Below are 23,199 nucleotides of genomic sequence, written 5' to 3'. Positions count from 1 at the left end.
GGACCAGAAAAGAAATTCCTTCCATCATATAATAGTCAAAACAGCAAATGCACAAAACACAGAAAGAATATTAAAAGCAGTAAGGGAAAAAGGTCAAGTAACATATAAAGGCAGACCTATCAGAATTACACCAGACTTCTCACCAGAGACTCTGAAAGCTGGAAGATCCTGGGAAGATGTCATACAGACCCTAAGAGAACACAAATGCCAGCCCAGGCTACTATACCCGGCAAAACTCTCAATTACCATAGATGGAGAAACGACGATTTTTTCCATGACACAACCAAATTTACACAGTATCTTTCCACAAATCCAGCCCTACAAAGGATAATAGATGGAAAACTCCAACACAAGGAAGGAAACTACACCCTAGAACAAGCAAGAATGTAATCTTCTTTTAACAAACCCAAAAGAAGACAGCCACACAACCATAATTCCACCTCTAACAATGAAAATAACAGGAAGCAACAATCACTATTCCTTAATATCTCTTAACATCAAAGGACTCAATTCCCCCAATAAAAAGGCATAGACTAACAGACTGGAGACTCCAGAGAACCAAATAACCCTATCAAGAAATGGGGGCCAGAGCTAACAGGATTTTCCACTGAGGAAACTCAAACAGCCGAGAAGCACCTAAAGAAATGTTTAACATCCTTAGTTATTAGGGAAATGCAAATCAAAACAACTCTGAGATTCCACCTCACACCAGTCAGAATGGCTAAGATCAAAAGCTCAGGTGACAACAGCAGATGCTGGCAAGGATGTAGAGAAAGAGGAACACTCCTCCATTGTTGGTGGAATTGCAAGCTGCTACAACCAATCTGGAAACCAGTCTGGCAGTTTCTCAGAAAATTGGACATAGTAGAGGACCCAGCTATACCACTCCTGGCCATATACCCAAAAGATGCTCCAACATGTAATAAGGACACATACTCTATTATGTTCATAGCAGCCTTATTTATAATAGCCAGAAGCTGGAAAGAACCCAGATGTCCCACAACAGAGGAATGGATACAGAAAATGTGGTACATTTACACAATGGAGTACTACTCAGCTATTAAAAACAAGGAATTCATGAAATTCGCAGGCAAATGGATGAATCTAGAAAATATCATCCTGAGTAAGGTAACTCAGTCACAAAAGAACACACATGGTATGTATTCACTGGTAAGTGGATATTAGGCAAAAAACATGGAATACCCACAATACATAGACCACATGAAACTCAAGAGGAAGGATGACCAAAGAGTGCATGCTTCAGTCCTATTTAGAAGGGAATATAATCAAGGGAAGTAGAGGGTGGGAGGGACTTGGGAGGAAGAGAGGAGGGGTATGGTGGAAAAGGGTGGCAGAATCAGGTATGGGAGGAGATGGAGGAGATGTACAGAGGATCAGGAAATTGAGCAGATGTGTGTAGCAATGGGGGATGCGGAACTGGGGGTAGCCACCAGAAAGTCCCAGATGCCAGGAAAGCAAGAGCTTCCCAGGATCCCATGGGGATGACATTAGCTGAAATACCCTACAAAGGGGAGGGAGAACCTGTTGAGACCATATGCAGAAGTTAGGCATGGCCCCCTGGCTGAGGGATGGGGCTACTTACCCATCTTCAAAATTTTAACCCAGAATTATTCCTGTCTAAAGGAAATATAGGAAAAAGAGCAAAACAGAGACTGAAGAAAAGGCCATCCAGAGATTACCCCACCTAGGGATCCATCCTACATGCAGACACCAAACCCAGACACTGTTGCTGATGCCAAGAAGTGCTTGCTGACAGGAGCCTGATACAGCTGTCTCCTGAGAGGCTCTGCCAGAGCCCGACCAATACAGAGGCTGAGGCTTGCAGCCAACCATTGGACTGAGCACAGGGACCCCAATGGAGGAGTTAGGCGAAGGACTGAAGGAGCTGAAGGGGTCTTATCTGCCATCAATGTGAGGGGAGGCCCTTGATCATGTGAAGGCTTGATGGCTCAGAGTAGAGGAATGCTAGGGTGGTGCGGCAGGAGTGGGTGGGGGAGCACCCTCATAGAAGCAGGGCAAGAGGGGATGGGATGGGGGTTTGCAGAGGGGAAACCCAGAAAGGGGATAACATTTGAAATGTAAACAAATACAATATCCAATTTAAAATGATAATCTAATAAATTTAGGTGATTATGGTGCTTAGGAGGAAAGCTATATACTAAGTAATAGAATCATTCTTAATTTTTGAACTGGACAATTGACAAAAGAATGAGATAAAATTCTGTGAACTAGTGCATTTGGATATATACTTATGTGTGTTTTCAGCAATAAAAAGTAATAGTATAGGATGTGCGTGCTTTAGCTTCATACCACCACGAGGGAGGCATATGCTGAACACAGAGGCTTTTACAATTCTAATTACTCTGTTTATGTGACTATCATGTTGGCCAAAGAGCTGGTGTAATCATAGCTTGTACTATAGAAAATATACTCAGGAAATATGATACAATTTTTATATTCCAGCCAAAAAAAGAACCTCAGCAGCATGCTTTTCCAGCCCCACCCAACACACACACACACCTTGGCTAATAAGCACATAAAATCAATTTTATAAAATATTAAAGGGTACTGAAAAGATGGTTCCTAAGTTTAGAGCACTTGACACTCTTAAAGAGGAACCCACAAGATAGCTAATAACCATCTGTAACTCCAGTTACAAGGGATCCAACATCCTCTTCTGGTCTTTTGGGGCACCTAGCATGCATATAGTGCACAGACATATATGGCATGCAGGAAAAATACCCTTATGCATAAAAGAAAAATATTGCTGGAAATGCCATTGTATTCTATGTAACAGTGTATGAACAATGCAACTAATATTAAAAATAATTGACTACTAGAGGATTTGAGATGTATTTCTATAAATCCAGCATGAAATATTTCTGTCCTCTAGCACTTCAATCATTAGAACATTCTGTATATGCTTTGTCCTGGCTACTTTTATGTCAATTTGACACAAGCTAGAGTCATCTGAAAGGAGGGAAACTTGATTGAGGAAATGCCTCCATGAGATCCAGCTGTAAGGCATTTTCTTAGTTAGTGATCAATAGAGAAGAGTCCAGTCCCTTGTGGGTGACTGGGTTGGTAGTTCTGGGTTCTATAAGAAAGCAGGGTGAGCGCCGGGCGTGGTGGCTCACACCTTTAATCCCAGCACTCAGGAGGCAGAGGCAGGCGGATTTCTGAGTTCGAGGCCAGCCTGGTATACAAAGTGAGTTCCAGGACAGCCAGGGCTACACAGAGAAACCCTGTGTCGAAAAACCAAAAAAAAAAAGCAGGGTGAGCAAGGCAGTAATCGGCACCATCCATGGTCTCTGCATCAGCTCCTGCGTCCAAGTTCCTGCCCTGACATCCTTCAATGATGAGCAGTGCTGTGGAAGAGTAAACCAAGCAAACCCTCTTTCTCCCCAAGGTTGCTCATGGTGCTTCCTCACAGCAGTAATAACCCTGAGACATGGTCCCTATACAATCCCAATCTCTATGGTAAAGCATCTGACTTGGAAAAATGCAAAAGAAATTCTAGAAACAGTAAGCTCTTCTTTTCTTGTGATTACAAAATATATCTTCTTTTTTATTCTTTTAAAGTTTTATTTAGATCAGGCAGTGGTGGCGCATACCTTTAATCCCAGCACTTGGGAGGCAGAGGCAGGTGGGTTTCTGAGTTCGAGGCCAGCCTGGTCTACAGAGTGAGGTCCAGAACAGCCAGGGCTATACAGAGAAACCCTGTCTTGAACCGCCCCCCAAAGTTTTATTTATTATTGTGTGCATTTATAATGTATATGTGGTTGTATGTGTGGGATGAAACATGCTTGCTCAGACAGCGATTTGCTGGGGTTAGTTATGTGAGGTCTGGGGACCAAGCTCAGGTCTTTAGGTTTACATGGCAAGTGTCTTTACCCACTGAGCCAGCCCATCATTACCAAATGCATTTTCTATACACTAAATTGATACTAAGTAGACATATCATATGCTAGTAATAGCAACTAAAGACTAGTATAAACATACTCATTGAGAAGTATGAATACAAAAATTCACACCCAAGTTTTGAAACAAAATATACCTAAAACTATGGCCAGTATTCAGCTAGGACTTGCTGGTCTGGGCTCCCACAGACGTTTTCTGAGAAGCCTGGGCTTTGTGTGGTAAGTAGCAACACCATTGGTAGTTTTCAACATTTTGATTGTAATCCCTACTTATGATTCTACACAGCTATAAACACTGGAAGAGAGCTGAAGCTGAGTGGAGTGACACACACTTGTAATCCTAGCAGTTGGGAAGTGGACGCAGGAGAGTGAGAAGCTTCAAACCAGCTACTGTTACACAGTACATTCTAATACAGCCTGAGCTAAAGAGTCCCTTGTTTCAAAAATAAAAATGATAGCCAAATAAGTCAAATATAATGCTTGAGTGTGGTGCCTTGTACACTTGAGAGAATGAGACAAAAGTATTAGTATGAGTTCCAGGCCAGCCTGGACTACAGAGTGGGACACTGTCTCAAAACGCACACACACACACACACACACACACACACACACACACACACACAATTTCAGATATAAAAACACAATTACTAACAGGTTGCTATAAGTGTAACTTGAATGTTCTGTTAATATTCCAATGACACATATTATTATCAGTCAAAGAGCAAATATAATGAAGGCTGGCCTTGGTGGCACAAGCCTTTATTCCCAGCACTTGGGAGGCAAAGACAGACAGACTTCTGTGAGTTCAATTCTAGACTGGTTTACATAGTGATTTCCAGGACAGCCAGGGCTACACAGATGAGACCTTCTCTTTTAAAAAAGACATGAAATACTCTAAAACCAGGAAGTTTACACCTAAAGTTTGAGAGCCATTCACCTCCAAATGATGGTAGCTAAGAACTTGACCAACAATGAAAGGTGAGACAATTCACCAGTTTGAACAAAAGGGAGGCATTTTTAAGTCAAATTCACAAGAACCTCTTGTTGTGAGTTAAGCTCCTGAATTCGACCCAAACAGAAAGATCAAGATCAGGCACTCATATTAAGCCCCCATTTAACCAAAAGGAAACTAAACTGTCTTTTTGACTGTCTGACAAATAGATTAGAGAGATTTAACAGTTAATGAAGATTCCTCTGCCCTTAACCCCCCTCCCACCAAGACAGGGTTTCTCTGTATAGCCCTGGCTGTCCTGGAACTCACTTTGTAGACCAGGCTGGCCTCGAACTCAGAAATCCACCTGTCTCTGCCTCCCAAGTGCTGGGACTAAAGGTGTGCACCACTACCACCACCACCACCACCGGGCAGATTCCTCTGCCTTAACCCTGTCATAAGAAAGGATGACCTCTGGACTGGTGAGATGGCTCAGCAGTTAAGAGCACTGACTGCTCTTCTGAAAGTTCTGAGTTCAATTCCCAGCAACCACATGGTGCCTCACAACCATCCATAATGAGATCTGACAACCTCTTCTGGTGTGTCTAAAGACAGCTACATCATACTTACATATAATAATAAGTAAATCTGCCGGGCGTGGTGGCACACGCCTTTAATCCTAGCACTTGGGAGGCAGAGGCAGGTGGATTTCTGAGTTCGAGGCCAGTCTGGTCTACAAAGTGAGTTCCAGGCTAGCCAAGACTATACAGAGAAACCCTGACTCCAAAAAAAAAAAAAAAAAAAGAAAGAAAGAAAAAGAAAGGGTGACCTCAGGTAACTTGACGTTATTTGGGTACAGGTTTTTGTTTTTCTTCATTTGTCTCCCGGTCTTTGCTTTACAAGAGTAGGAATTTTGAAATGTTACCCAAAAAAGGAAGGAAAAAAATAGAAATGTATACATATAAGTATTATTAAATGCTGTGTTTTAAAATAATCTAGTTAAAATTTTAAGCTATGAGTCATTAAACGTAGATGCTGCTGAAGTATGCTGTCTTAGGGGGTGACTTCGCTGGCTGTTGGCTCGGGCTTCACTTGTATATTGAGCACATAGTCATGGCGGAAGGATGAGCGGACGGTGCGATTCATCAGTGGCTGAAGAGGGCGGAAGTTGTCCACCATTCTTTTCTCTTTCTCTCCCTCAGAAGTAAAAAGCAGGGTCCGAAACTGCTCAAGCTAGAAACAGAAAACATTACGAATAACAATCAGAAACAAGCTTTAGTATATGGATAAATTCTTTCCTTTTTTGTTTGTTTGTTTGTCATGAGTCTCACTGTGTAACCCTTAGAACTCATTATATAAACCAGGTTGGCTTCCCACTCCTGGAGAGCCACCTCCTTCTGTTTCCTAAATAACGGGATTATAGCTATGCACCGCACCACACTTAGTTTGCTTTCATTTCTATAATTCTACAACCCTTTGTGTCAAATTGGATTCAGAAAGAGAACTTATTTCTGAGAACGCTCTCTTCACCCCTTGATAAGGGGTTAAATGCCATGTTGCTGGCATGGTTGTATGACAGCAGCAGGAAGTGGTCAAAAGGCCAAGCTTTTAGAATCTGAAGATTAGGGACAAAGGCCCTTGTCCCAACATATTAATTAGCTGTTTGCCAAAGGTGAGTTACAGCATCTCCTTGATTCTGAGGTATGTAGGTGGAGAGAAAATACTAGAAAAATGATACATACAAATGATTCCAGTTTGTCATAAACTTATGTATATTACAAAATCAGAAGGATTTGCCCAAATAATTAATAATGCTGAGTGCTAAAATGGCCAGTGATTAAGATTATAAATGTCAGATAACATTTTCAATGTTTTATTAGCATATATTAGTTATATACTATAATGGGTCTCATTATGAAATTTTCTTACTTGTAATATATTTTGATCCTACTCATTGCTTCCCCCCATCCCCATTATCCTCTCCTTCCACCTACTGATCCTTTTTGAAATAAACCGCCAGCCCACACCTATTACAACCAAAAGGGATGACATTGAAAGCAACCATGGCAGGGACTCTGAGCCTCTGAGCAATGACCATTGCACTCCAACAAGTTCAACACAACCAACTCGCTCGAAAAATCAAGGCTGATCTGACATTGGTACAGGAACAGCATCAAAAAACTCTAGAGTTGGGGTTGAAGATATGACTCAGTGGCTAAAAGCAGTGGGTGCTCTTCCAGAGGTCCTGAGTTCAATTCCCAGCACCCACATGACAGCTCATAACTGCCTATAATCATAGTTCCCTGGGGTCCAATGCCCGATTCCGGTGTGCAGGACATTCATGCAGACAAAATACATAAATAAAACTTTAAAAACAAACAAACAAACAAAAAACCACTCCAGACTCAGTTAGACTTCTTGGCAGCCATGGTATTACAAAGTAGATGAGGATTAGATCTCATTCTGGCAAAGAAGGGAGAAATGTGTGCTGTGTAAGTGAAGGAATATTGTTTCTACATGAATTTCTCAGGTGTCATAAAGAACAATGCCAGAAAGCTAAAAGAAAGAATAGACTCACAAGGCAGATCCCACCCATCAGGCTGGACAGGTTTGGAGGGTACTTGGGGGACAAGGATAACCCCTTTTATTGGGCCCCTAATCTTGATAGGTCTAGCTCTATTTTTGGTCTCTATGTTTTAAAATTCCTCCCTCATCTGTTGCAGCAATGAGTTTAAGCCCTATGTCAACTATCACTCAGCTCCTGACTAACGACCACCAACCCCTCAAGTCCTGGAAGCAGATGATCCCACAAAGCCAATATCCACTCATGAACAATCAAGATACTTTGATTTAAAACAAAAACCCTTTCTCTCTCACTTATAATGAGCCCTCAAGCACAAAACAGTTAAGACAGAATTGGTGGCCCTGTCCCCACTTCTTCCTATGCTTCAGGGTCTGGAATGACCAAGGGCCTGGATATAAAACAGGGTTTCCATGAAATTCCAGATGGCCTTGCTCACCCTTATCAGACACACACAGAGAGAAGATCTATTTGATGGGACAGTATCTCTCCCAAGATAATCTGGTTTGGGCAAATGAATTCAGAAAGGAATGTCTACAGACCACACATAGCCCTCCCCAAAGCCATGTCAACTTCCTCATTCCCAAGCTTACCACCCATCCCCCTACACAGGACCTCTATCCTGTGGGGAAGGGCTTGCCTTTTGCTGTTTGAAATAAACATCTCCTCTGCTGAGGTCAAACTCTGGTCTCCTTTCTGCCTCCTGTCGCATTACTCTATGCTCCCAAAATCTAATATTATATGACCCAATGAGTTTCTTTAGGGTCACTTACAGGAGGGTGGGCACCTTACCAGTAGGCTATGTTGCTAAGGAAATGTCTCTCCCTCCTTCCTGACTTTTTTTTTCCCCTTAAAGATTTGCTTATGTATTTTATGTATGTTAGTGTTCTGTGTACACGAACACCTGCTTGCCAGAAGAGGGCGCTAGATCTCATTATAGATAGTTGTAAGTCACCATGTGGTTGGTAGGAATTGAACTCAGGACCTGTAGAAGAACAGACAGCGCTCTTAACCACTGAACTATCTCTCCTTCCTGACTTCTCTGAATGAAGGATTGTAAGCTGTTAAAAATAAAATAAATTCTTCCCTTACTATGTTAAAATTTTATTGAACATTCCTTATTTAAGCCACTGATCCTCTGGCTTACCTTTCAATGTTATATCAATTTTTAAACATGAAGGGTAAACCAGGCATAGTGGTGTATACCTTTAATCCTAGCACTTTACATAGAGAAACTCTCTCAAAAACAAAAACAAAACAAACAAAAACAAACAAACAAACAAAAAATATGAAGGACAGCAGTATGGCAGACTGAATGTGTAGGTTACAAAGGCTAGGCTTATGAGCAGTCCAGCTCTGGACTCTCTCATTTCTCTGTGATTTGTTTGTAAGTTCGATCATAAAGAAATGTTTAAATGTAGTCTTATAAACTACCTGCGTTCCTTCAGACCTCCGGTTTTCTTTTACAGTTAAAAGAGCTCCATTCATTTGGCACTATGAAAGGATCTCCCTGTGCTGGTTTTTTATGGTGCTTTCCTGTTTTGCAGTGTGTGGCTACTCCCAGAAGCCAGACAAAGGGTGGCTTCTGTTTTGCAGTGCTGAGGGTTCAATGTGGGGGCCTCATATACGCTCAGTAAGCAGTTTACCACATAGCTGTATCCCTAGCTCCGACTGGGCTATATTTGCACGTTTCTGTATAAAGTTTGAATGCTAAATCCAACTCCCCTTTTACCACCAGGCATCGTCCTTACCACATTTTATAGAATGTCCTGTCCTTTGTCCTCACTGAGCTGAGATGCTCTCTTCATTGTAAATTCTCACATGTGGTTGGACACATTTTGAAACTTACTACTTTCTTCTTGCCAAGGCTACTTTTCTCGATCAGCTAGAGTGAGGGTGTGCAGATTGCTGGTTAACTGTTATTTCTGAGTGCGTCTGTGAGAGTGCTTCCCTGAAGAGGTTAGGATTTGGATTGGGGACTGAGTGAAGCAGATGGGCTTCTTTTATGAGAGCGTGTCAGCCACTGTGGAGAACCCGAAGAGAACCAAAAAGTAGAGGGTCCACTTTGCTCTCTGCTGACTGGTTTCTGGTTTGTTTTGAGAAAGAATCTTAAATAGCCTAGGCTGGCCTTGAACTGCTATGTAACTGAAGGTGGCCTTGAATACCCGATCTTCTGATGGCTATCTCCCAAGCTCTGGTATTAATAGGCTGTACCACCGTACCTAGTTTGTATGGAATTAGAGAACCTACTGGTTTGGATTAAGTTCCTGCCTGAAGTTCCAATAGACCAACATAAAAATGAAGATGCAGGAGCCAGGGGGAGAGGGTGGCTCCTCAATCGTAGCACTTGAGAGGCAAAGGCAAGCAGATCTCTGGAAGTTGAGACCAGCCTGGTCTACACAGGGAGTCCCAGGTCAGCCAGGGATATATGCATAATGAGACCCGGTCTCAGAACAAGAAAGAAAGATGGAGTTGGAGTCCTACTAGACTTACATTTCACCAAGGGGAAACAAAACTGTTTATCTGCCTTTCTGAGGAACAGTGATTAGTGAAATTTAACAGCTTAGTCCCAAATAGGCCATTTCAGTTGGTGTTGTAATGAACATTCCTCTGCCTTAATCCTGTCACAAGAGAGGGATAACCTGATGCTTTTTGGTTGCAGCTTGTTTTCTGATTGTTCTGTCTCCTTTCCTATGCTTTACAGGCCCCACCGTGTCTGGCTTGACTGCTTTTGACCTGAGCCCACATCAGCTCTGGGAGCCCCTAGTTCTCAGACCTTAAAGCCAAGGTCAGAACACACAGCACTGGCTTTCCAGCTCTCAGGCCTTTGAGGTCACCTCTCGGGTAAACTTCAGGTTATAAGACAGCAAACCAGAAGCCTTCTCAGCTTCCATAATCAGAGGAGCACAAGACACCTGGCTCAAGAGAAGCCATTTTAATTCGTCCCCATTTTTCCCCTCCTCCTTCTTCCTTTCTCTCCCCATTCTTTCTCTCCTCTCCCCTCTTCCCTCTCTCTCTGTCTCTGTCTCTCTGTCTCTTTGTCTCTGTGTCTCTGTCTCTGTCTCTCTCTCTCTCATTGTCTTTGTGTCTCTGTTTCTAAACACTTTTCTTGATTTTTCTTTTTTCTTTTGTTATTTCTGTGCCAGTACCAGGGCATTTAGTTCTTGAAGCTTTATAACTTTTTTTTATATAACTAATCACTCCTTTTTTGCTCTTTTAGAAATCACCATTACTATTTATGCATATTTTCTGACTCAGATTTATGTCTGGGGGGCTGGAGAGATGGTTCAGTAGTTAAGGGTGCTTGCTATTCTTACAGAAGAGCCAAGTCTGGTTCCCAGGACCCATTCTGAGCAACTCATAACAGCCTCTAGTTCAGGCTCAACTCTATCTGACAGCCTTTGTCTGACTTCTGGGAGCACCTGGGAGCACCATCACACATATGTGTGCACACATACACACAGTTAAAAACAGAATAAATATTGAAGAGATGGTCCAGTGGTTAAGAGCACTTGCTGCAGAGGACCTGAGTTTGGTTCCCAGCACCCACATTTAGGCTCTGAACCATCCCTAACCCCAGTTCCAGTTTCCTTGGACACTAGGCTCACATGAGGTATGTTCACATGCATGAAGGCAAACAGTCATGTACATAAAATAAAAATAAACAGAATTAAATGGTATAAATGTGATTTATTTACTTTAAACCCTATTGGCATATTTATTGGCGGTACATTAAATTGTGGAGAATAAACAATTCATGGAAAATACAAGAAAAACTGACATCTTTATGATATCTTCCAAGCCAGGAATAGAGTATGAATTTAATTTAATTAAGTCATCTTCAGTATCCTGGAAGATTTACATTTTATTGTTAATACTTCTTGTTAAAACTACTCAAAGGTATTTTATAGTTTTATTCTGATCATATCTAGAACTTTCTTCCATTATATCTTTGTATCATATCTCTGACATGTATTTGATATATGACTATATATTAATATTATACCCCACCAATTTCTAAGTTACCTTATTTTGTGCTATTTTCTAAACTTTTCCTCATTTAGTTTTATTTTCTGATCTGATCATATTGACAATTTCTATAACTTATTTTTGTTTCTGGTTTTTGAGACAGGGATTAAAGGCATGTGCCACCACACCCAGCTCTATAACATATTTTTTAAGAGAGGGGATTGGTATATTGCTCAGCCTACTTTTGAATAGCTAGACTCAAGTAGTTCTTCTGCCTGAGCCTTATAAGTAGATAAGACTGTAGGCATGCACAACACATAGCTAATTCTAGAATATAATTTAATATATCATTTAATATGGTAATAGTTATTTCCAGTGGGCTTGTTAGAACATACCTATAATCCCATCATTTGGGAAGGTGGGAAGATCAAGACTTCAAAGTCATCTTTAGCTACACAGTGAGTTGGAGGCCACATGAGACCCACAAAAGCACTTCTCCATTAAACACAATTATTGGTACTCTGTATCCTTGGTTTACACATAAATATTAGAAAAATGCTGCTGGCACTCAGGAGGTAGAAGCAGGAAGACATTGTGATCCCAACGACAGCTTGATCTATATAGTGAAGTCTAAGTCAGCCAGAAAACTGCTTCTATTAAACATGTACAGATATTTTTCTTGTCATTATTCCCTAACCAATATAGTAGGAAAATTATTTCCATAGCATTTACACTGTAGGGCAATATATCTTAAAATGTAATGTAGATGTGATTTAAAGTGTATTGGAAGATTATATAAAGAGTAATATAGATGTGATTTAAAGTATATTAGAAGATGTATAAAATATAGATGCAATTCCAGATAGGGTACTTGAGCAGGTGCATATCTTGCATATTTGGGGTTCTGGACCAAGTCTTCCACAGCTACCAATGGATGACTGTATTTACTTAAAAAATACTTATTTTACTTTTTGTTTATGAGAAAAAGTGTGTGTGTGTGTGTGTGTGTGTGTGTGTGTGTGTGTGTGGTCTATGGAGACCAGAAGAGGGCGTGGGATCCCCTGGAGCTGAAGTTACAGGTGGCTGTACACTACGTGACATGGGTGCTTGGATCTGAACAACTGTCTTCTCTGGAAGAGCAGCAAGTGCAGTAATTGCTGAGCCACCTCCCTAGCTCCTGTACAAACTTTTGAATGAAGATCATTTGGCCATGTTAAGGAAGTCTCTATTCATCTGTATTTTATTTAAAAATATTAAGGACAAAACTGAAGCTGGGTGGTGGTGATGTATACCTTTCATCCCAGGTTTCCAGAGGCAGAGGCAGAGGCAGAGGTAGGGGGATTCTGTAAGTTCCAGACCAGCCTGGTCTACATAACAAGTTCCAGGACAGCCAGGGCTACAGAGAGAAGCCCTTTCTCAGAAACCCAAAAGAGAAAAAGCAATGAACAGTTACAAGCATCCTTCTGCTTCTGCTATAACAGTGCTGGGCTCTGTTTCTAATGTTCTAGTTCACCTTCTTTTTTCCTTATGTATCTATCAGTCTAAAGTTCACTTTGCTAGGGACATCAGAGTCATGATGCCGAGTTAGCTCGGCTTCAAAAAAAAAGAGCTTGGAAAGTTTGGCTTGCTTCTTGTGACAATGCTTTGAAATCAATATACATCCCACATAGCAAGTATGAGAAAATATTAGGAACTATCTGTTTGACATGTGTGTTTGGGCAGGGGTTGCTGTGAATTGAATTGGGACTAAGCTAGATCCCAAGCCCATGAGCAAATATTATTGTGCTTCAGTGGTAAATTAAATAAGACTGTGTTATAGATATAGGTATAGAATTGATCACTTCAACCAATTTACTAAGGACATATTAGACCATAGTTTTATTATTTATTATGAAGAAATATTAAAATTTCCTCACCATCATTGTTAAGAGTCTCTTTATCTTGGGCCTTGAATTGAAATAGAGAAGCACACAATTCTTAAGGAAATGGAGAAGCAAGTACCATATGTCCTTCTATGCTTTCATTCTTTTTCCTGATTAAGACTGGGGATAGAGTCCCAAATGCTTGTCTCGTGTATGCAAGGCCCCGAGTTCAATCCCTACCACCACAAAACAATAAAACGAGCACACAAATCTCTCACGTACAGTTCCAGGCCAGCCTAGGTTACATGAGACCCCACTTCTCCCACAAGAAATAAGCAAGTTAGCAAACAAGAATGATGTCATGATTTGAGCCCAGCTTGAACAGGCAGATTAGCATTCCTCAGATGGAAAATGTAATACCTGGTCACGGTCAACCTCAACGGGCTGCTTCTTAATGATCCAGGTAACAGACTCTGAGAGGGGCGGCGTAGTGAGAGACCCAGAGTAGGTCCAGTAATCTGGGCAAGTAGGCATCAGACAGGAAGGGTCAAATGATCCAAATTCCACCAGGGTGTCCTGTCCAAGAGAAGGAGTTCCTGAGTTACTAGCTATGGTGAAAGTTACTCAGGTATCAGAAGGTGAGGTAGTGATTCTCCTAGAGTGTACAGGGACCAAAAATGGTCCAGGGGAAGTTAAGGGAGCTTAAGCTCTAGGGGAGGTCAAGGGGAGGTTAAGGCAATTTCAGAGACATCACTACTTAATACAAAATCACGCTGTGCATTTCTGACAGTTTTCTCTAGGAAAACAGATTTTTTTTTTAAAAAAAAAAAGTCTTCTTTGTCTTGGGGGTATTAGGTAGTGGCTGGTAATAAACAGAGAGGCTTCTCTTCTTCAAGAGAAATGAATACAGATTTGTCCTTTTAAAACTAGCACAGAGCTGAGGGTGTAGCTCAGTGGTAGACAGCTTGCCAGGCGTGCTCAAGCACAGCATCCCAAGCAGGGCAGTGATAGAGAAAGGGAGGGAGAAAGGAAGGAAAGAAGGAAGTGAATGCCAGAATCTTGGACAAAGGAGAAAGAGAAAAAAAGGGAGACAGGGAGGGAGGAAGGGAGAGAGGAAAGGAGGGAGGGGAAAGGGAGAAAAGGAGGGAGAGGGAGGGCAGGAGGGAGGGGGAGACGGAGGGGAGAAGGGAGGGGGAGAGGGAGGGGAGAAGGGAGGGGGAGAGGGAGGGAGGGGAGTAAAGACGGAGAATAGAGGAACGCTGTACTGATTTCTGGAAGCAGCCCCTAAGGGATTCTGAATATTGAGTAATTCATCTGGGGAGCTGGACAAGGCATATGGGGTTCTTTGCTTCTAGACAAGTTAAGTCTCATTATGAAACTTTTAGGGAAAAAAATGGTCAGAGTGTTTCTACAAAGATAGAGAAGGAGCTGGTATCAGGGACAGAGTGGGTGCCTCACTCAGCAACTGCTCAGCAAACCCAGAAAGCTCCACTAAAGCAATTCTTCTTGTGCCAATTGTGGGTCTTAACCACAAGCCAATTATCATCAGTACACCATCAGCTCTGCCAGGTCTCCTGCAGCACTGTTGAAAGAGACCTGAATACCGTCCATTTAATCCATCTTCCTGCTTCAAAGTGTGTTGTCTCCTCTGAGATCCAAATATAAAATGTACTTCAAGTGATGCAAGGGGATAATTACCTTGTGCTTAATTGATGGCAAAGTGTCCACCAATTTCTGTAGTTCTTTATGATGTTTACCTAGCTAAAGAAAAAAAAAAAAGAACTATTACACACAATGGCCACCTCACTGTAGACATTCAGCTAGAATGTGAATCAAAATTAACCACCTGGAGGTTACATATAAACAAACTGCAGGACTGCAACTATATTTCAGCTGGTAATTACAAATATTATAAACATCACTAAATTAAATTAGACTTAGAACAAAATGAACAGGCAGTTTGCTGACAAGACTGGTGTGTCTAGAGAAAAGTGCCTTCTCTTTTAGTGTTTTAAAAATTATCTTTATTTTATGTTCATCAGTGTTTTGCCTGCATATATGTATGTGTGTGTGAGGGTGTCAGAAGCTCTGGAACTGGAGTTATAGACAGATGTGAACTGCCACGTGGGTGCTAGGAATCAAACCCAGATCCTCTAGAAGAGCAACTCCCTCCCCCAAGACAGGGTCTTACCTTATAGCCTGGGCTGGTCTCAACCTCTTGATCCTCCTGTCTCAACCTCCCGAGTGAAGCCCATTTCCAGTGCTCACTTGTCTCATGTGGACTGTGTCCACTGTGTTCAGCTGTGTGTTATTTTTAAAGATTGATTTTATTTTTTTTGTATGTATGTGTAGGGATATGTACATGTACATGTATATATGTACATGTGTGGGCAGATGCTCATGGAGGTCAGAAAGTACTGTTAAAGCCACTGAAGCTGGAGTTACAGCAGTCGTGAGTAGTCTGATGTCCACGCTGGGAACTGAATAGCAGTCTTCTACAAGATCAGCAAGCACTAAACTGCTGAGCCATCTCTCTGGCCCTGGGCTACATTTTATGCCATTTGAAACACATTCATGGGCTGGAGAGATGACTCAGAGGTTAAGAGCAGTGACTGCTCTTCCAGAGGTCCTGAGTTCAATTCCCAGCACCTATATGGTGGCTCACAGCCATCTGTAATGGGATCAGATGCCCTCTTCTGGTGTGTCTGAAGACAGTTACAGTGTACTCATATATAATAAATAATTTGTTTTAAAAAATTTTAAAAAGAAATATATTCATAAGAGTTTTTTATTTTAACAACTGCTCATTTTTACCATATACATGTAAAACACACATACACACTTAAGAGTCTCACTATGCACTCCTGGCTGCCCTCAAACTCACAGAGATCCACCTACCTATGCCTCCTGAGTACTGAAATTAAAGGAGTGTGACACCACACATGGCCTGGTACTAATAATCCTTTTTAAATACTAATATATAATAATGAATTTTATTGCAATATTTCCATATACACATATCATATACTTGAATTATATCCATTTCTCTCCCCCCTTCCTCCTCCTCTTTCCTATTGATCTCAATGTTCTTTTTTGAGTCAGGATCTCTCTGTTTTTGTTCTCGATGTTCTGAATTTGGCTCTGTAGGCCAGGCTGTCCTTGAACTCACAGAGTCACCCACCTCTGCCTCCCAAGTGCTGAGAATTAAAGTCATGTGCTACTATACCTAGCCCAATGTTCTCTGTTGAAAAAGATTTATTTCATTATTCTTAGTGTGTGTGTGTATGTGTGTGTGTGTGTGTGTTTGTGTGAAGTTAGTGCACATATGAATGAAGGCCTTTGATACCCCTGGAGCTGAAGTTACAGGCAGTCATAAGTTGGAGAATGTGTGTGCTGGGAACTGAACTGGCTCCTCTACATTAATAGCACATATTCTTAACCACTACACAATCTCTACAGAACTCTTTTCCTTTAAATTCTAAATTATTTTCAAATAAATAAGTTATAATGTTCTATCTTTTCAGTGATACAATGTATCATTTGAACTTAGTAAAATGAGTTGTTTGTTTGTTTGTTTGTTTGTTTGGGACAGGGTCTCTCTCTATAGTCCTAGCTGTCCCAGAACTCATTACGTAGACCAGGCTAGCCTGGAACTCACAGAGATCTGCCTGCCTTTGCCTCCCGAGTGCTGGAACTATGGGTGCACTGCCACACCCAGCTTGAATTTTTGTTTTTACCTTTAAAAATACACCTATCACAGCCAAGCCATTTTCTTCCAGTGCTGCATCCTCAAAACATTCAAATTTGACTGCATTCCAATGTACCAAGTGCAGCTGAAACAGAAGTAAAAGTGGGTTTATGCATGACCATGTAGGATTGGTCCAAAATAAATGACAGCCCCGTCCAACATGAAACATTTACTCTTGTTTCATCACCCGAAATACATCCACTGAGATGTATATGACAGTCTGGTGTGAAATAAGAACAACATAAAGAATTTGAAGAAGACGTTGTGGCAATATTACTTTGGAAGAAGAGGATTTGTTAGCGGAGAAAAATTATAAAATTCACATAGTCAAGAACTTTGCAGAGAGGGATCAACATTTTTTCATTCCCACCCTGATTTGCATGAAATACTAATATCCCAAATCCATTTGCATCTAGAGAGAAGATGTTTCTATTAAGAGAAATGCATTCTCCCTGTGAAAATTAGATGGGAACTAAAGACAAATTTCTTCTTGAAGGGATGATCACTTAAAATGTTTTCACGTTTAGCATCACATTTGGAACTAAATTAAGGGGAAAGTTGCATGGAGAAATTCTATTTGCAAGGAGAAATTCTATTTGCTTGTGCCTTGCTTGCATTTCCATATCAATCACTCTCCACCCAGCATTCTCAAGCCTCCCTTCCACCATCACCTGGCCTCCCGAATGAGCCCCTTCAAGGTCCTACAGAGCTTTCCCCGCTCCTGAAAAGGAGCCCATCTGCTCATCTGTCCTGGTGCTTTGGCCTTTTGATTTGAGAACCCCTTGATTCCTTTCCTGCTTCCCTCTCTGTCTTTTGCCATAGCCATCACTTAGGCTCCCACTCTTACCCTCTTGGACTAATCTAGCCTTACAGCTTTACTGTAGCCCATGGCTACATGGATGATTGCATTTAGCTCAGAATTCAGAAAGAATTCAGTTCTAATTTTTAAGTAGCTTATTTTATTTAATGTAGATGAGTGTTTTGCCTATAGCTGTGTATCATGTATATGCCTGCTGCCTGTTGAGGTCATAAAAGGGCATCAGATCCCCTGGAACTGGAGTTATAAATGGTTGTGGTACCAGGTACCTGCTGAGAACTGAACTCAGGTTAGAGTGAGTACAAGGGCTCTTCCTAACTGCTGACCTATCTCTTCAGCCCAGAATTCAGTTTTATCTCTTACAGTTTATTTCATGTGTGCTATTTAGAATGGATATACTTTTTACATGTCTCAGATGGGAAGGCTCAAATATGTCCCTGAACAAGCTATGTAAGATTTAAAGCATCACCTGAGACTTCCTGATAACTTATTCGAACTAGAAACCTCAGAATATCCCCCACCGTTCCACACCCATTGCCTTTGCGACCTTTTAAAATGTACCTCTGCTGTTCAAGCCAGGGGAGAACACCTTTAATTGCAACACAGGGGAGGCAGGGGCAGGAGAAATCTCTGTCAGTTCAAGCCAACTTGGTCTACAAAGTGATCTCCAGGACAGCCAAAGCAACGAGAATACCTTGTCTCAAAACAAACTGAGAGAGAGAGAGAGAGAGAGAGAGAGAGAGAGAGAGAGAGAGAGAGAGAGAGAGAGAGAGAGAAGAAACCTACCTCTGCTGGGTAGCATTTACTGTCCACGGTGTGCTCAGAGCCCCAAGCATCAATGGCTCCCCAATGAAAATGAAACTGCTTCAGTCGGTAGTTGTGTTCCAGGGGTCCTCCCTCAATCACTGAAACAAAACATCCAGCAATTCAGGGAACATGGGGAAAAGGTGGGCCTTGCCTTTAAATAATTTGGAGTATGTGATATCACCTACAAATATTTATGAGACTGATTTCTACAAAGTAAATACACATATAAAGTTCACTTTACACAGCTTCACTAATTTTTGCTTCTGTAGTTTTTGGGTTCAAGTTTTGCATTGTGGAGAACAAAGTGCAAATTTCTCGGTGTATTTATCCAATTCAATTGGATGAAAGTAAACTATGCAGACGAAAGATATTGTAAACATTTAAAAGATTCATTTAGGCCAGCCTACCCTCAAACTTAGAATTACCCTGCCTCAGCCTACTGAGTGCTAGCTTTAAAGGTGTGTTCTACCACACACATTCTCCTTCTTGGAAAGAAAAGGTGATTACATTTATTTGACTGTACTGTGTGTGTGCATGTGCATGTGCATGTGTATGTGTGTGTTCCAGGCTCAGCAGTGAGCATCTTTACCCACTGAGCCATCTCACCAGCCCCCATTCTTTTTCTTTATTTATACACTAACACCTTCCTTTTCAACTTTGGGGGTTGTTTGAGACAGGGTCTCATCATGTTGCCCTGGGTGGCCTAGAACTTACTCTGTAGACAAGGCTGACCTCAGACTCAGAGAGATCCAATGGCTTGTGCTGTAAGATCAAGAATTGACAAATGGGACCTCATAAAATTTCAAAGCTTTTGTAAAACAAAAAAATACTGTCAATAGGACAAAAGGGCAACCAACAGATTGGGAAAAGATCTTTACCAATCCTACATTTGATAGAGGGCTAATATCCAATATATACAAAGAACTCAAAAGTTAGACTCCAGAGAACCAAATAACCCTATTTAAAAATGGGGAACAGAGCTAAATAGAGAATTCTCAACTGAGAAAACTCAAATGGCCAAGAAGCACCTAAAGAAATGTTCAACATCCTTAGTCATCAGGGAAATGCAAATCAAAACAACCCTGAGATTCCACCTCACACCAGTCAGAATGGCTAAGATCAAAAACTCAGGGAACAGCAGATGCTGGCAAGGATGTAGAGAAAGAGGAACACTCCTCCATTGTTGGTGAGATTGTAAGCTGGCACAACCACTCTGGAAATCAGTTTGGCAGTTCCTCAGAAAATTGGACATAGTACTACCTGAGGACCCAGCTCTACCCCTCCTGGACATATACCCAGAATATGCTCCAACATGTAATAAGGACACATGCTCCACTATGTTCATAGCAGGGTTATTTATAATAGCCAGAAGCTGGAAACAACCCAGATGTCCTTCAACAGAGGAATGGATACAGAAAATGTGGTACATTTACACAATGGAGTACTACTCAGCTATTAACAACAATGACTTCATGAAATTTGCAGACAAATGGATGGAACTTGAAAATACCTGAGTGAGGTAACTCAGTCACAAAAGAACTTACATGGTATGCACTCACTGATAAGTGGATATTAGCTCAAAAGTTTGGAATAGCCAAGATTCAATTCACAGGTCATGTGAAGCCCAAGAAGAAGGAAGACCAAAGTGTGGATACTTCAGGGCTTCTTAGAAGGGGAAACAAAATACTCATGGAAGCAAATATGAAGAGAAAGTGTGGAGCAGAGACTGAAGGAAAGGCCATCCAGAGACTGTGTCACCTGGGGATCCATCCCATATACCCTCACCAAATCTGGATACTATTGTGGATGCCAGGAAGTGCTTACTGATGGGAGCCTGATATGGCTGTCTCCTGAGAGGCTCTGCCAGAGCCTGAAAAATACAGAGGTGGATGCTCATAGCCAACCACTGGACTGAGCACAGGGTCTCCAATGGAGGAGTTGGAGAAGGGACTGAAGGAGCTGAGGGGGTTTGCAGCCCCATGGTGGGAGCAACAGGCCAGACCCCTGGAGTTTCCGGAGATTAAACCACCAGCCAAAGAGTACACAAGGAGGGACCCATGGCTTTGGCCGCATATGTGGCAGATGATGGCCTTGTTGGACATCAGTGGAAGGAGTGGCCCTAGGGCCTGAGGGTGCTCTAATACCCCAGTGTAGGAGAATGCCAAGGCATAGGTCAGTGGGTAGGGGAGCACCTTCAAAGAGGCAGGGGAGGGGGGAGGAGATAGGGGGATTCTGAAGGGGAGACCTGGAAAGGGGAAAACATTTGAAATAAAGAAAATATCCAATAAAAATGCAAAAAAAATTTTTCACATGCCCAAAGATCAAGCTAGACCATTTCAGGACACAGAAAACTCAATGTTTAAAGTGCTCTCACCCAAGTGTGAGGACTAGAGTTTGAATTCTCAGAACCCATGTAAAATGCTAGGTAGGTAGGTGGACAAGGTGACCTACCTGTAATTCCAGCCTAGGGTGGCATAGACAGGAGATTCCCAGAACAAGCAAGATCAGCATTAGTAGCAGGCTGTGGTTTCGATTGAGAGCCCAAACAATAGGGAGGAAGAGTGATTCGGGATGACCCCTAGTATCAACCTAAGGCTGCCACATGTGCGTGTGCTACCATGAGTATACAAACACAAAGCAACAAGCAAAACCCATGCACACCATACACATACATGAAACATGGAAACAGGAAAAATGAGTTATAGCTGGACAATTCATACAAAAATACACATTTTCATCCTGACTTGTAACAGTGAGACTCCCCTGGCCCATGATGGGTATACAATTTCACTGGGCACCATGCTGGGTGAGTGAAGTAGACTCACATATTTGCCACAGCTGCTATGTCCCTCAAGCTCGGACAGCCTTAGTAATTCCCATTAGCTCCTTGGTCTGTAGATGTAACCACATTAGTGGTCCCTGGGCACAAAGGTTAGTAGACCATCATTGTTTCTGGCACTTAGTAACTTACAAAATCCTTAGTGTGTGCTTAGCATCATATCTATGTTAACTGGAAGAAGCAAGGAAGAGAAGTGTTCTACCACATAATATGATTGACAGGGTGCACTCTGAAGAAAAAGAACTGTGGTTTGAACCAGTTGGCTACCTGTCACTGAGACCTGTGGTAAGCAAGGAGCCAGATACAACGTAACCAAGGAAACAGCAGCTGTATGTTGGGAGTTGTGTCTCCTGGGTTGGGAAGGAGGAGAGATGCAAGGAAACTAATGAACTGGACCTGTGCATTGGGAGCCAACTTTCTATGGTTCCGAGTGTCCCTTTGGAGCTAAGCATTCTTTAAGCTGTAGTTAGGTTTGTTCCCATATATCAGAAACCCCGGGCCACAGGAAACAAAGTGACTGGCTTCCACTCTACCAACTTGCTTGTTTGCAAAGGCTGATGAACTTTGTCAGTTGTTAAACATGCTCACTAGCAGTGTCTGCTTACAAGCTCCAGGCTTCATATGCTATCACTGGCACTGTGAGTTTTTAGAAAAAGACTTATTTGTATTTTATATGGATGAATGCTTTGCCTGCATGTATGAATATAAAATCACATGTGTACTTGTTGTCCATGGAGTTCAGAAGAGGGTATCAGATGCCCTAGAACTGGAGTTACTGATGGCTGAGAGTCACCATGGAGATGCTGGGAACTGAACCCAGATCCTCTGGAATAGCAGTGAGCACTCTTACTCACTGAGCCATAGCTCCAGCCACACACCGTGGTTTTGACACCCCCTTTTAACAGGATCATGGGAAGAAATACCCTAAAAGGGACATATGGCCCACCAGGATTTGAGAGGAGACTAATTATCACTTGACTTCTATGAATATGGCATCCACCTCATAAATATTGATTAAAACATCTTTAAAATTCAATGCAGTGCTGGTACCTGACCTTTGGTCCATCTTGGTTTGCCCAATTCTGTTCTGAATGTATGGCTTGCTTTGTTTCACTTAAATAAGCTTGTGCTTGAACTGTCTTCGTTTCACCTGAATTCTTTCCTTTGCAAAGAACCAAGGAGAAGCCTTCCCCAGCAACATCCCTTGCCACCTGTGCTGTCAACTTCTAACTTGATGGCCAGTCATCCCCATCCCTGGGTATTCATACAGTTGTATGATCCCCTCCCCTGGGTGTTAGCTGGGACTCATGACTTGTTTCTAAGCGAGGAAGTGACAGGATGTCTCTTTGGAGATTGGGTTACAAAAAAGATTGTCTGTCATCCTGCTTGCCCTCCCTGACTTTTCTCATATGCTTGTTTGCAAAGCTTGACGGAGCCTGCTGTCATGTGGTAAGTGGTCCTATGAGGAAGTCTTCAGGACAAGAAAATAAGGTGGCCTCTAGCTATCGCCATTTGAGTGAGTTTGTAAAAGAATCCTCTGCCTAAGGAACCGTGAGATGAAAACACAAACATAATGATACTTGCTTACAGCCCTGGGAGAAAAATCAGTTGCAGAACACACAGCTAAGCTGTGTGCAGAATTCTAGTCTATGCGCACAGTCTGTACACAACTCTTACCTAACCAGTTCCTGCCACACCTTTGAA

The 23,199-nt window shown here is 41.9% G+C and overlaps 1 protein-coding gene across 2 annotated transcripts in view; it reads right to left on the bottom strand.

The window, feature by feature from the left end:
- Nucleotides 1-4,742: 4,742 nt before the first annotated feature.
- Nucleotides 4,743-23,199, bottom strand: part of Ca5b (carbonic anhydrase 5B) — a 55,545-nt gene continuing 37,088 nt past the window's right edge. For both annotated transcript variants that reach the window (XM_021153483.3, XM_029472927.2), the window contains exons 4-8: nucleotides 18,636-18,754; nucleotides 17,022-17,117; nucleotides 14,983-15,045; nucleotides 13,705-13,860; nucleotides 4,743-6,105 (exon numbers count right to left, since the gene is read on the bottom strand). In XM_021153483.3, the coding sequence (XP_021009142.1) occupies nucleotides 5,926-6,105; nucleotides 13,705-13,860; nucleotides 14,983-15,045; nucleotides 17,022-17,117; nucleotides 18,636-18,754 (614 nt within the window). In that variant the 3' untranslated portion in view covers nucleotides 4,743-5,925. The remainder of the gene's footprint in view (nucleotides 6,106-13,704; nucleotides 13,861-14,982; nucleotides 15,046-17,021; nucleotides 17,118-18,635; nucleotides 18,755-23,199) is intronic.

This window comes from Mus caroli, unplaced genomic scaffold (assembly GCF_978045245.1).
Source record: "Mus caroli unplaced genomic scaffold, Mus_caroli_1 scaffold_5, whole genome shotgun sequence".
In the NCBI taxonomy this organism is placed as follows: Eukaryota; Metazoa; Chordata; class Mammalia; order Rodentia; family Muridae; genus Mus; species Mus caroli.
This window is presented reverse-complemented; position numbering and strand designations above follow the sequence as displayed.